A 13,764-nucleotide genomic window follows, 5' to 3' on the forward strand; every position below is an offset into this window, starting at 1 on the left:
TCAGAAGTAGCATTGATAAGAAAATAAATGTAAATTAAATGTTTAACTGCGCACTAGCTCTGTATGCTCCGATGGCTGTGTACACATTTAGCACTCATCACATATACTTATCACACAAAGAGAGCATTTTATCACCCTTCTAAAGAGCTCTTATCACTTCTCGTCTATCGCTGTGTATAGTCTTTATCATGAGTCATGACAATACTGTTAGTTGCTGCTTTCATTCTCCATGCTCCTCTAAGATCTTCAGTAGTGAGGTTCTTTTGAGAAATTAATATATTTCCATTTTATGGGGGGGGTTTTCTCGCTTCGCAGGACGAGAGGGGTTATTGAGGACACTGGAGAGGTATCTGACTGAGGGTGTGCGGGCCAGTCCTGCTGGGCTCCCTCTGTCGGCCCCTCTGTCCCCATCTGGACTGTGTTTATCAGTCTTAGGGGTCAGAACACAGAGTCACGTTCTCCTCCAAACACCTATCCACACTCCCAGACTGAGGTGAGACTCAACCCCCATCTGAGGCAGAGCCCATGGTCCATTTATATATCAGAAATATACTGTGTGTTTCCTATACTCTATGTATTAATAACGAGTGAGCGGTCCAGATAGTGAGTTAGGCATGCCAGATATGAAAACTCCCTTGTATGGTCCTCCAGTGAACGGACCTTCTGCTGGTCCAAGGCACGCCTTCCAGTGAATGGTCCCAGAGAGGATTTCGAGAGAATTGCCTCTGGTTTTCCGGTCTTCAGCTCCACGTAGTAGAGTGCCGCTGGACCCGTTGACCGGTTCGGCGCCGCCCTGGCTCCGCCTTGGCTCCTCCCTCCCTCCGCTCCACCTGCGACCATCATCCTCACGGCTCCACCGGGCTCCCTAGTCTCTGTCCCTCCAGCTTCGCCTTGGCCAGATGTCACCCTTCCTGCACTACAGACTTATGGGCCTTCAGCTACGCTTCACCCCTTCGGCTCCCTCCGGCTCCACCATCTCTCTGGCTCCACTTGGTCCTCCGGCTCCAAGTCCCAGTCCTCTGGCACCCTGGCTCCACCTCGGATGCTCGTCACTGCGGCTTTGCATTGGTCTCCTAAGCCGTCTGTGTCGTTTGGTCTCATCTGCTCGTCGTCTGCACCCTGTGCTCCACTTCCATTGGCCTCGTCTCCGTCAGTCGTCCACCTGGTGTTGTCACTATGAATTATTAATGTTAAATTTATAATCAGCAAAGTATAGCAGTGTAATAATAATAATAATAATAATAATACTGTATAGAAACAAATCAAAAATAAGTGCAAAACCCAATTTTATCATTCAATTTATTACTTTACCAATTTAATAATTATTTATACCGCTCAAAGATGTTTTTCAATGGTTATACACTACAGTATACTGTATCTGAGAATATACGTTTGTATTATGCTAAGTATCTTATTGCAGTGCTTTCCTGAAGTGTCAAACACGCAAACCCTTGAGGCAAGACCGTGAGTCAGACCCAGTTGCATAATACCAGAGGTCAGAGGTTCAGTCAAACTCACATCCACCTATCAATGCTTCACTCAAACATGTTCACACAAACTCACTCATGATAAAAATACTCATACCTCAACATCCGCTTGGTTCCTTCGGTTCCCTTCCCTTTATACTCTCCTCGTCTATCTTGCCTAAATATCTCTGACATTTCTTAATCCCAGTGCAGTGTGGTAAAAAATAAACTACTTATTGTATTAACGCTTTAATGCAATTGAGGGAAACTAGTGTATGACTCTATCTTTGCCTTTAAAAAACGATTAACTTTCTCAATAAATTGTGTGTTGTTGTGGGTCAGTCTAATGATTTTAGATCAGTGAAGTGGAATAAATACCTTTCTCTTTTTTAAGCTATATTGTAATCAGCATTGCTGCAAAACCAGTACATGCGGCATAAAACTGTACAGAAAGGTGCAGACCATTCTATCCATGAGAATATGTTCCTGATTTGATGTCCAGACTGTCTGCTTCACTCCCTCTTGTGGCTCTCACTCCAGACACAAAGGATTTCTCTCACTTTTTCTAACAGCTTTTTGATACCCCTGCACACGCATGCATAAACTGATAGATGTGAGCTGAAGAACAGATTCTGAGTCTGCAACTGTGTGAAAACTGTAAATGACTTTATCTTTTTAGCCCAAGCCTTTATTTTAGTTGCTTAAAATACTCCTAGTAAATATTGATCAATAAATAGATGTTTTTTTTAAATTCAGAAATCAAATTTCTCTTCATTGCAACTACTGCTAAAACCTACACACTCTTCAAATACCCTCATTTGGCCCCTGCTAAATGAGACCCTGGATCACAAAACCAGTCACAAGTAGCAAGGGTATATTTGTGGCAAAAGCTGATCAAAACTATCGATTTTTCTTTTATGCCAAAAATCATTCGGATATTAAGTAATGATCATGTTCCATGAACATATTTAGTAAATTTCCAACCGTAAATATATAAAACATTTATTTTTGTGAGGGAATGCTGCACAATCAATAACATAAATTGAGAACTTTAAAGGTGCTGTTCTCAATGTTTAGATTTTTTTGCTCCCCCAGATTCCAGATTTTCAAATAGTATCCTATCCCAACAAACTATACATCAATGGAAAGCTTATTTATTCAGTATAAACCTCAATTTAAAAAAAATGGACTGGTCCAGGGTCACAAATGGGCCGTGACAATGACTGGTACACTATCATCACTACCCGGATAGGTATTGATTAGACCCAGGATGACTGACTAGTGACTGGTTACTTTGTCTGGTTCATCTGTCTGGCCTAATTAACACATTAAAATGAAAAAATGAAAAATATATATATATATATATATATATTTTGGGCTTTAGTACCGAATCTATACCGTTCAAAAGTTTGGGGTCGGTAAGATAAAAAAAATAAGAAGTTTATGTTTTTGAAAGAAGTCTCTGTTAATAACTGTTTTCTATTTGAATATATATTTAAATGTTATTTTTGATGCAAAGCTGAATTTTCAGCATCATTACTCCAGTCTTCAGTGTAACACGATCCTTCAGAAATCAGTCTAATATGATGATTTGCTACTCATGGAATGTTTATCATTATTATCAATGGTAAAAACAGTTGTGCTGCTTACTATTATTGTGGAAACCGTGATACATATTTTTTTTTCAGGATTTTTTAATGAATAGAAAGTTCAAAAGAACAGCATTTATTTTAAATATATTTTTTTGTAACAATGCTAAAGTCTTTACTGTCTATCTATGAAACTGTATTTCGTTTTATTTATTTGTTTAATTATTACAGTATTTTTTTATTTTTTTCCCTTTGTTATTCTAATAATTCTGCTAAAACCATAAATTATGCTGCAAATCCTATGACAAGTAACTTATTCACCAAAAACTATGTTTACTCCCATTTGGTGCTTGGAAAGTTACAATAAGGTCTCATTTGTTAGTATTAGTTAATGTATTAACTAACATGAACTGACAATGAGAAATACATTTGTTACAGTATTTATTCATCTTTAATGTTAGTTAATAAAAAATACAGTCGTTCATTGTTTGCTCATGTTAGTTCACAGTGCACTAACTTTGTTAACAATAACATACATAAATGCTGTAGAAGTATTCATTCTTATTTTGTGTTTACTAAAGTAGTTACCTATTGTTAACTAATGAAACCATATTGTATAGTGTTACCATTTTTTTTTTTTTTTTGGAGCCTGAGCCTGACATTAATAGAAGATGCTGCTAGGAGGGAATTGTTGCCCGGTGGTTTATTCCTGACTAACGGTCATCATTGTGTCATTCTCTCTCACAGACTGCAACAGACTGCAGTGATGTGCCTGTTTGTAATTGTGTGTAATTAGGATTATGAGAGACTTACTATGAGAGAAACACTCACTCTCAATGGGAGTGTAATTATGGGGAGGATTTCTTACAGCCATGGCCAATGCTTGTAAACATCCGGTTGATGGTCAGATCTACTTAGACTCATTGCAGTTAGTTTGGCTGCATGTCATTCTATTCGGGGAGTTAAGACGAGCTCTTACGCAGATGGGATGAGCTTTCTATCAATGTCTGATGGTGGAGTATAGGTTAGGACGATCCGTTTTATTGCTGTATAATTCTTCCTCGCTTGTGAGGTAGCAGTAGCACTTTGATTCACCATAAAATTATGTAATCAAACAGTTTGTTTTTTGTTAGAAGCAAAAAGAGGGTTAAGCAGAATGTCTTCATTGAATGGAAAAGAGCAGCTTGGACATTCTGCTAAACAGCCCCTTTTGTGTTCCACATAAGAAAGAAAGGTTTTCAAATGACATGTGAGCGAGTAAATGTTTAATAATTTTTTTTTACTATAACAGGAGCTTATCCTCCAGGTGTAACCTTCACCAAACATAATAATATACATAAGACTCAGACATCACAGATGGTCTCTGATGTGTTTGCAGATTTTTGTGCTCTGTCCCCGGGTCATTTAGAACAGAAGGTATTATTCAAAGTAGAAAGAACAGAAGAAGGACAAAATGCGTAAGAATAGAAAACAGAGGAGAAACGACAGAACACTGTAGTGGATACTCCAAGGTTACCATGGGTCAAATGAATATAAAGCATGATGTCAGGCTCCACAGGGAACAATCAATCAGTCTACACGAACAGGGACAGTCCAATACAGTTAAAACATAAAGGATGCTGGCCATTTAATTTGGAGCCCTGGAGTCTTTTTAGCTCATGCAGTACATCAGTCGTCATGTTGTAGTTTATGGCACCCCAGTGATTGTCTTTCAATAATGATATGACCTTTGTGACCCTGAAATGACCTCTGTGCACCAGAGACACTGTCGTTATATATGATAATTAAATACCGCAACCATGCTGTTTATTTTCGACATTTATCCTCTTTTATGAATGTCAAATTAGGCAAGTATGTCGTGAGATGTGTTCAGAGGTGTATTTCTAGATGGCAACCCAATTGTAATGTCAGGGCTTCTGACACCCTTCACTTCTAATGTCATTTTGATATGTGACTAATAAAAATGAAAAATCGGTACATTTCAGAGGCTTACATAACACTATTGGGAACAGGCAGGAGGGAGTCAGTTAGTCTAGGACAATGCTGGCGTGGCTAAAAACAGAAACTGATCTGAAATGTTCTTTCACCTTATGCTTTATGCTTTAATTATATTATACAATAGTCCTGGCTCCACAAATGAGTAGTGCGTGTCGCTCTCACAAGAGTTAGAGAGAGGTAGCAATGGTCAAGTATAATTAAAGAATACTTTAATACAGAACTCTAATATGCATATTCTGTTTTGCCTGCCAGTTTAGTCAGTAACTGCATAGTCAGTTTCCTTGGTTGTTAAATAGTTCCACACACCTGTTTCTGTTCACTTTGATGACTCCTTTTCAGTATTTTTAAGCCCGCAGTTATCTTGTCCGGTATTGTCTATGTTAAAAGTGATTGTGTTTACATTTTCTCCTACAATCTCCTGAGTTTTCCGTTGTGGATTTAATAAAGATTTTTTTTTTTTTTACTCATTTAGTTGTGCGCTTTTCTTCATCCAACCGTGACAGAACGTAAATGCGTATATCATTCATTCTGTTGAATTCATACATTAAAAACATGCTCATCATTGAAGTGGTAAACTGAAATGAAGTGTTTTTGATGTATTTGTGAATAAATTAATAATTCCGGACCAAAAAAAAAGTACCGGTAATTGACCCAGAAGCAATGTCTCTTGATAATCTGGAAGTTGTTTACAGTAATTATATTTTCACAGTGTAAGAAATTCTGAAGCTCACCGTCAGTTTTACTTGTTTGCTACGTTTCTCACATTTACCTCCCACTGCTGCTGACTATTGTGTGTGTTTTCCAGCTTGGTTTCCTGTCACCATGGAGATGCCTCCTTGCCACAATGCCTCTGTCTCATTACGGATTCTTCCCAAAACGTTCTGGAAGTGATGTCTGGTCTTGCCTGACAATGATAGAGAACAAGACAGAGAGCAGGGGGAAGCTATAAGGAGAGAGCATTCAGCTATTGCACTATTGAGAAATGCTGAACTCAGTATTAGCAAAGTCAGTTATTTCTCCAACGTGCACAAGTTGTTGACAGTATATTAAACATGATTGTTTGTTCGTTGCTCTTTTCTTTTTAATGAAATTCTTTGCTTCCATGACAAAGTGTGACCTAGTTCAGTGAAGGGGGTTTCAGAGTGCAAACCTTCTGTCTACAAAAATCTGCATAACGGGTCAACCCAGCCTGCTTTTCTGAATAAAACTACTGTGTATCTCAAACTGTTTCATCTGCCACTGCACAATACCCTCAGTCAGGACTTCACATCCCTGCTCCCTATGGCATTGCCATGTCTGCTGATCTGCAGGGTTCATTTTTTTTTCTTCCAATGCAATATGAATAAAGAAAGCAACAGAACAGTTCGATATTAATGCAGACTTATTTTAGTAAAGTCGAATCTTGTCTGGATTGACACAGGGTAGAATGCCTTGTTTGTCAAGTCATGCTAGCTGTGTTTCAGTCACAGATAGGCTACTATATATAGACAGTAGTAAATGGCTCAGTTTACTTGTGTTTGCTCTTTACAGCTCTTTAAAGCCTCTAATTTAACGAGTAGCAAAATAAAAAAGCTTGTAAAACTGTTTGTATTGATATTTCGTCTCATTTTAAACTCACTGCTCCCCCTGTGGCGGGGTTGCGCTACTGCACCCTCCTGCATCACTACATATGACGTCATACTCTCCCGTTCTTCCCTCTCTTTGTTTGTTTACATTTGCTTCCTATTACAATGTATAGAAATACTGATATATCTTATTTCCCTCTTATGCCAATTATTATCAGTTTCTGTTAATACATCGATTTTGTTGACAAGTTGAATTTAGGTAGTACGCAGACTGCATTAGGCTACATGAATTAGGCTACATGAAACATTTGTATATTTTGATAACAATGATGTGATATAAAGGATGGTGGGATGTGTCTGGGGTTAAGACTCTTGGAGAAAGAGTCTGCGGTGCAGCTGAGGGCCAATGGCGCTGGACTAATCCTGGTCGTCTTAGCAACCGACCAGCTGCTCCCTGTTTCCTGCCACAAAAGCCATCAGACTCATTTTTATTTTTGACTTTTGTACTAATCGATGTCTTTTCATATTCACCATATATATACTTTGTGCCCTCATTCTTGCACATATGTGGTTTTGGAGTGCAGCTGACTCATTTGCATGGGAGTTGGGACGTGATTAGATTCTGCAATAGGAAATTGCCTTAGTCAAATGATCCCAAACCTGCCAGAGAAGCTGTTTCTGTCTGAGTAAAGTGAGCATGCATCTGATTTAACAAATGAGGGCAAAAATGAATCGTAATGAATGTTATGAATTACTCAAGTTGTTTTACCTGTTGTCTAATATTTGTTATTCTAATCTATAGGCATGAGCTGCAGACACTGCAATGAGCTGTCGTATATATCTACTGTCTCGGAAGCGGGTGTTGTTGAATGTGAATCTAATTTAAAGAGTTTTATTATGAGAAAAAAAAAACAGCTTTGAAAACACTGAAATGTGACCAAATCTCATTCAACTATTTTTTATTTTTTTTGTCTTCTTGCATGAGCACAATTTGGGGTTTGGATGTGCAAAACAATACACACACACACACACACACACACACACACACACACACATATTAATTCCAGGGGGGCAATTATTTGATATATAGATAGTGCAGTAGCCTACAGTATAATTTGTCTATACTTGTAAGAACACAATGTGGCTACTCACTTATATAGTGAAATATTATGATGACTGTGAGGGCATTTAAAAAGGCTTAGAATTTGACCAAAACACATTTTTCTGTGTTGGGTAGCCCTATGTCTATGGTAGGGGTTGGGTTAGGCAATAGAAAATAGCATTAACCTGGTATAAAATTCAATGAAGTCTATGCAATGTCCTCACTAATATAGTGAAACGTGTGTGTGTGTGTGTGTGTGTTAATATGTCATAGTGTGTAACCATTGTGTTTTTGCAGCTGTGTTTCTATCTTAGCCTAATATAATATTCAGCAAATATGTCCACATTTCTTCCTCCTCAGGTCTCAACACAAGAATCCATTTTTTCTCTTCCTCCACTTCTCGTTCCCAAGATGGCCGTATGTTTAGAAAGAGAGAGAGAGAGAGAGAGAGAGAGAGAGAGAGAGAGAGAGAGAGAGAGAGAGAGAGAGAGAGAGAGAGAGAGAGAGAGAGAGAGAGAGAGAGAGACTGCCTTGTAACCTGCAGTCATTGCATCCGTCTCTCTTTTTGCCCTGGCTGAGACGAATAGACGTGTGGTGCATACTAACCTGCCCGATGACACACCAGAATCCGGCTGCTTGAAGTGGGCAAGCTGAAGTGTGAGCAGCTCTGGGTCATTTTGCAGACGGTGGCAGATGTGGGCGGTTGTGTGTGTGTGTGTAGCTCGTTAGGACTGGCAGAGTTACATAACGAGGTTTTCATCAGCGCAGCAGTAAACAGCTGAGTGGAAAGAGGAAAATGTGTGTGTTTGTAGCAGGGGATGGGGGTTGAGTTGACGTTGCAGTGCGATGGATGGAGAGGTACTTGTCTTCCTGAGGGTGGGGGTGGTCAAACAATCTGGGACAGACAAGCCCATGTGATTGTCGCCATGGTGACAGGACGGGCTCAAAGGCATGTGTGGTTGTTCACAGCATTTGGTTGCAAATGAGTGCGTTTGTTTGTGTGTGCAGTGCGCTAACATTCGGGTTTCCGATGTTGATAAAGGGACTCGCTCATTGCGTATGTGTGTGTGTGAGTGTGAGAGTATGTGTTAAGTAGCTTGAAAGGATTATAGGCCTATCCAAAAACTCTTCTGTGTAGCTGGACTTTAATCACTGCCAGGCATTTTTGCACTTTTGTTTGCAGACAGAGACATCTTGAAATGTGCAACTTAAGACGACGTATGCTCCAAAATAAAAATAAATGATAGTAATAAAATAGTAGGCTACCGTATGAAATGGAGTTGCATGACTCAGGGGTTTTCACACATCTGCAGTATGGTTTGGCCCTCAGTGTTTGCATCAAACATCAATTTATTTATAATGTGATGTGAAAGGCAGCAGAGCGGAAAATAAGAGCACTTTAAACTAATTGGGCACTGGTAAAAAAAAATCCGTTCAAAAGATTGGTGTCGGAAAGATGTTAAATAAATGTTTATTCAGCGAAGATGCATTAAATTGATTAAAACGGACAGTAAAGACATTTATAATGTTACACAAGATTTCTACTTAGTAGGCTAACTGCTGTTATTTTGAGCTTTCTAATACACAAAAATATTAAGCAGCACAATTGTTTTCAACATTGATAATGATCATAAATGTTTCTTAAGCATCAACGCAGCATATTAGAATGATTTCTGAAGGATCATGTGACACTGAAGACTGGAGTAAAGATGCTGAAAATGCAACTTTGCCATCACAGGAATACATTATATATTTTAAATATATTAACATAAAGAAAATTATTTAAAATTCTACTTTTCAAACAGTATATGCTGGCTCTGCTAACCAGTTAAACATATCAGACATAAAACAAGTACAGCAATCTGATTTTTTAAATAATACATGTTTATTTCATGTGCCACAGATTACTGCTCTCAACTTCAGGATTAGATGATCTCTATTAATTAGATAATCTATTATGGCAATCCCATATGCTAGATGTGACATGTAGTTTTGTTGGATCTTAGCCCCCTCTGCTGGTCAGAACTCAGAGTCACAGGTGAATTTTAAAAGGTCCCAAACATAGAAGAAATGCTGATAGAATGACAAAACAAAACAGAGGATCGGAAAATGGTTGCCACTGTTTTTAACTTTATTTTATTTATTTATTTTGTCAAATCTGTACTTTTACCATCTCCATTTACATTTTATTGTATGTTCCCCTTCCCCCAAATAGATTGGGATAAATAAACTAGAAATTTCAAAATAAATTTTTTACAATGTCCCTTTCACGGTTAGGTTTTACGACTGGGACACACCATGGCCCGAAACTTTGTAGTAGGAGAAAAAAAACCCCCAGCTTGTTCTCTTCAAGGGCGGCTGTCAGGCAGTGATTAGCCTTTATTCAACTTGCTTATTGCTGCATTGGAACTCTTTTTGTATGAAAACTGTAACAACATACAGGTATACATAAGGAAAACATATTCAGTGTCATAATAATAATAAAAATGTAAAACTATTATAAAATAGGGTTATTTCACAAAATTATTTGCACATAATACCTGTGAGAATTTTATATTAATAATAATGTGTATTAATTTCAAATGGTAAAAATGTTGCCATTACTAACAAAAACATTTAAATGTGCTTTAAAAACATGTGTGTCCATTAGCAGCTGCTAACTGCCATACTGAGGTGAATGTAGTCTCCTCCATCTGCAGATCATTCATCATGAAGAGCGTCATCGGGGATCCCTCTCACTCCTTCCTCCCAAACCCCACACAGGCAGCTCGCTCGAGGGAGGTGTGGGGCGAAGACCACTTCTAATTTACGTGGAGCACAACTTCGGCTGTCTGATTTGACTTGTCCTGCCACTCTTGTAAGCATGAGTCTCACCATCACTTGGTTGGCCCAAGCAATGCCCAATGCAGGAAGAACCTTACTGCCCACCAGCCTGTGTACATAAATATATAGAAGACTTATTAGAGAGCTTTCAAAAAAAAGCTTATGTCCAGTTTTGTAATTACTAGGGTTGTGAGGGACAAGTCAAATAAAAGTAATATAATAATATTTTTTGCATATTTAGCCTATGTTTTGCTTTATATTTTTACAAAGGCTATGTTCAAATATTGTCATGTTAATGTTACATTTTAAATTGTACATTATTTTATTGTATATCTGGAGCGGAAAACAAAATAATTTAATTTGACCTTTCTTGATCACACGATCACAACAGGCTTAGATAAATGTCCACACATGGATTTTGGATTTTGAAAAGTTTTGTATAGGCCATGTCAAATTGCCATATAACAATTAGGCTTGTTATACTACAGTACCAGTTATCAATTGGCTATTTTCCCCTAATATGTAATTTTATGCCGGTTTAAAGGGGAACCATTATGAATGAAAATAACTTTACAGCAACAGATCCTATGTCAATATCCTAATGCATAGAATACCCTTAAATAATGCAGTTGTTGGTACACTTTAGGTGTGATTTTGCCACCTGGCATGTCTGTACATGTACTTTTCATACAAGAGAAGCACATTCAAACCCAGATACAAAAGCAGTGGTAATGAATTAACAACAATACCTTGCTTGATGTATGCTGAATTGTGTTGGGTCAATTTTATTTGAGGGATTCTGATTTTAAATAGGCTACACTGCCTAATGATTCAGGTGATTTGAATAAATATGTCTATATTGGTTAATATTGATTAAGTGAAGGCTTGAGTTTAATGAACAATGATCATAATACAAGGCAAGCACATCACATATATATATTTTTTAGCGGCATTATGGGATTTGACTTTTTGATTCATAGAGTAAGTAGGCTAATTGAAATAAATCTCATATACAAATTTTTGATTGTCCTCTCTAAGTTTGTTAAACAAAATTTCCATTTAAACGTTAATGAAATTATACTGACACAAACACACTCACCCATAGTCACACCTCCCGGGATTTGGGCCGTCCATAACATCTGTAACCTGGAACGGATAAATATCATACAGTGAGAACTATTTCTGTGTTATTTCAATTCAAATGATAAGGTCTATACAGCACATATGGTATAATATCGGATTACGTGTTAGAAATCAGATGGCGGTCTGACCTGGTTGACGCAGACTACAGGTGCACCATATGCATGACTCAGGCGGTGGAGCGTACTGGAAAAAGCCAGCAGGTGACGTGACCTCTGTACAGCTTCATCGGCCTGGAACTCACTGCGAAACAGAGCAGCCACGGAGTCCACCACCACCAGTCTGACCAGACCTCGCTTCAGCAGCACAGGCACGCGCTGAGACACGCACGCCTGCAGAGCCTCCTGCTCACACATGCACCAGCATTCATACCTTTCTAATGGTTATTAACTTGTTAAGAGGAGTTTTTGCCAGTCTCACTCACCAGGTCAGATGCATGCTCGATGTAGACACTGTCAGTTAAACGCCGGCTGTGGATCAGAGCTGGAGGCAGATCCGGTCTGAGCCGGGACTGCTGGGTAATGAGTTGCCGCAGTCGTTTGATGGGGAAAGAGTCCTCAGTGCAAATATAAACGGCGCCTGTTAAATGACCATATCAAATGTGATTTAAAACAGCATTTCACCAGAGATTTATCAAAACGATTACTTTCTTCTTCTACCCCAGTAATCTCACAGGTTGCCACTAGAGTTTCAGACGATATATCTTGTGTTCAGATTTGACAACATAATGAAATAAATGTCTATTTGACGCATTTATGATAGTTGTAATGAAAATGGTCTTAAGCAGTGGTTCTCAATTAGAGGACTGGGCCTCACTAGGAGAAAAATCAAGATTTTTTTTTTATGTTATTGAACCATGGATTAATCATGGAAGATTAATGGAAGAACCAACATTTCCAGTCTTGGAAAACCTGGATAGCCTATATGAGGGCATTTTAACTATAGTATTGGACATTAGAATTTATACTTATTTTATTGGGTAGAAATTTAGTTAATAAAGAGGCTTCGTGTCTTTACCGGAGTTCAGGCCTCCGTTTTCCTCTGGATACTGGACAGACAAGCAAAGCTGCAAACAAAACTGAGTTTTCCCAGCAGCACTCTCTCCTGCCAGCTCTGTTATTCCTCGTAACGGGAGACCACCGCGCATCAGACCGTCCAGAACGGGGCAGGCTAAAGACAGCCTGTGTCCGGGCTCCAAAACAGGACATTCTCCCCGGATCAGCTGCAGAGCTGGGAATACATTACAATAAGAGTTTTGCTTCAAAAATAGCTGATTCCCAGTTGCAGTAATAGATGAAGGCCACCTGTGACCGGGCTGGTCTTGCGCACAGCGGCTGCTACTGCACAGTGAAGGCGCAGAACATCAGTCTTTGACAAGCGCGTCAGTCTCTGCAGATCTGGACCAGACACACAGAGGATCTCCTTCGATGATCTGAAGTTGGCTAAAGAATAAAACAACATTAAACAAGAAGCGAATTCAACTTTAGACTGAATGTGCTCGAGCGGGATTTCTTGCCAACCTTTTTTAACAGCAGCAATAATCCTTGGATTTAGCTCAAATTGTTCCCACTCCATCACATCACGCGAATCTCCATTTAAACTGTGCAACGTTAACAAAATAACGTTTTAAAAATGATTTTAACCCACTAAACCTCTCAGCTCACATTTTGAACAGCACACCATTTACTTCCTGGTCAACATGTCATACATTCTGTCAAAATCAAAGTCTTAAATCTATCCAATCGATGGACGATTTTTATTATATTACAATTTAATTTATTTATAGTTCAAGGACAGACGAACGACTACAAATATAACGAACAATACTTAATTTTAGCTAGTCAATAAGAGAAAGAGTGCAATAAAGTATAACAACTCACACCCTTCATATTATCGCGCTTGAAGACCGGGGTCCGCCACTGGCCCAGTGCACATAAAAATGGGGGTGTTTTGAGTGTAAACGTTTAACTGAGTTGATTAACTGGGATTGTAATGAACATAGATTTATGATTAATATTTCCATAAAATAATTAGTATGTCATAAAGGGCTCATATTAGTAAAATTAACTATAAAAATATCT

At 38.5% G+C, this 13,764-nt stretch overlaps 2 protein-coding genes across 3 annotated transcripts in view; one reads left to right on the top strand and one right to left on the bottom strand.

The window, feature by feature from the left end:
• The window catches only part of LOC307012617 (uncharacterized protein), a gene marked incomplete at its 5' end in the record, with an annotated part of 24,374 nt that extends 18,297 nt beyond the window's left edge, over positions 1 to 6,077 (top strand). Inside the window, one exon of the mRNA XM_079639499.1 lies at positions 5,859 to 6,077. Within this exon, the coding sequence (XP_079495625.1) occupies positions 5,859 to 5,944 (86 nt within the window). The 3' untranslated portion in view covers positions 5,945 to 6,077. The remainder of the gene's footprint in view (positions 1 to 5,858) is intronic.
• Positions 6,078 to 9,164: 3,087 nt separating this feature from the next.
• On the bottom strand, positions 9,165 to 13,609 carry xrcc3 (X-ray repair complementing defective repair in Chinese hamster cells 3). 2 transcript variants are annotated; one of them, XM_079639150.1, is made up of 8 exons: positions 13,564 to 13,609; positions 13,204 to 13,283; positions 12,988 to 13,125; positions 12,701 to 12,913; positions 12,108 to 12,262; positions 11,815 to 12,027; positions 11,643 to 11,689; positions 9,170 to 10,652 (listed from the first exon to the last, which is right to left on the bottom strand). In XM_079639150.1, the coding sequence occupies exons 2-8, from the start codon at positions 13,256 to 13,258 to the stop codon at positions 10,421 to 10,423; spliced, it is 1,053 nt and encodes a 350-aa protein (XP_079495276.1). In that variant the 5' UTR covers positions 13,259 to 13,283; positions 13,564 to 13,609; the 3' UTR covers positions 9,170 to 10,420. The 2 variants fall into 2 exon arrangements, with proteins under 2 accessions (XP_079495275.1, XP_079495276.1); XM_079639149.1 differs by lacking the exon at positions 13,564 to 13,609 and having other exon boundaries at positions 9,165 to 10,652; positions 13,204 to 13,390.
• Between the last annotated feature and the right edge of the window lie 155 nt (positions 13,610 to 13,764).

This window comes from Phoxinus phoxinus (genome assembly GCF_949152265.1).
Source record: "Phoxinus phoxinus genome assembly, chromosome: 16".
In the NCBI taxonomy this organism is placed as follows: Eukaryota; Metazoa; Chordata; class Actinopteri; order Cypriniformes; family Leuciscidae; genus Phoxinus; species Phoxinus phoxinus.

Coding starts and splice junctions, on each gene's coding strand:
- xrcc3 (XM_079639149.1), bottom strand. CDS start 13,258: ATGGAGTGGGAACAATTTGAGCTAAATCCAAGGATTATTGCTGCTGTT. Junction 12,914..12,987: donor CAAGACCAGCCCGGTCACAG/GTGGCCTTCATC, acceptor ATGTATTCCCAG/CTCTGCAGCTGATCCGGGGA. Junction 12,028..12,107: donor TCGAGCATGCATCTGACCTG/GTGAGTGAGACT, acceptor ATGTGTGAGCAG/GAGGCTCTGCAGGCGTGCGT.